At 43.0% G+C, this 244-nt stretch overlaps 1 protein-coding gene across 1 annotated transcript in view; it reads left to right on the top strand.

The window, feature by feature from the left end:
• The window catches only part of LOC119594106 (sialin-like), a gene marked incomplete at its 5' end in the record, with an annotated part of 16,514 nt that overhangs the window by 1,541 nt on the left and 14,729 nt on the right, over window positions 1–244 (top strand). Inside the window, 1 exon segment of the mRNA XM_037943163.1 lies at window positions 20–128. Coding sequence (XP_037799091.1) covers window positions 20–128 — 109 coding nt within the window.

Genomic DNA, 244 nt, shown 5'->3' with positions numbered 1-244 from the left:
GATTGCTATAAACCCGCAGGCTTTTAAAACGCAAGGATCCAGCGGCTCCACCATGGCTTCCCAGCTGGACTGCGAGCACGAGGAAGGACGAACTCCGAGGAGGGACGCGAAGCCGGAAGCGGAAGGAAGTATGAATTATGATTGTGCTATATTATATATTGCACTTTTATCGTCGTCTTTGAAATGCTCACTGATAAAGAAAAATATGCCATAAACAAAGAGATGAAAAATTATTTGATATCAT

Source organism: Penaeus monodon, chromosome 33 (assembly GCF_015228065.2).
Source record: "Penaeus monodon isolate SGIC_2016 chromosome 33, NSTDA_Pmon_1, whole genome shotgun sequence".
In the NCBI taxonomy this organism is placed as follows: domain Eukaryota; kingdom Metazoa; phylum Arthropoda; class Malacostraca; order Decapoda; family Penaeidae; genus Penaeus; species Penaeus monodon.
Note: the sequence above shows the minus strand (reverse complement) of the source record. Positions and strands in the feature narration are given on the sequence as shown.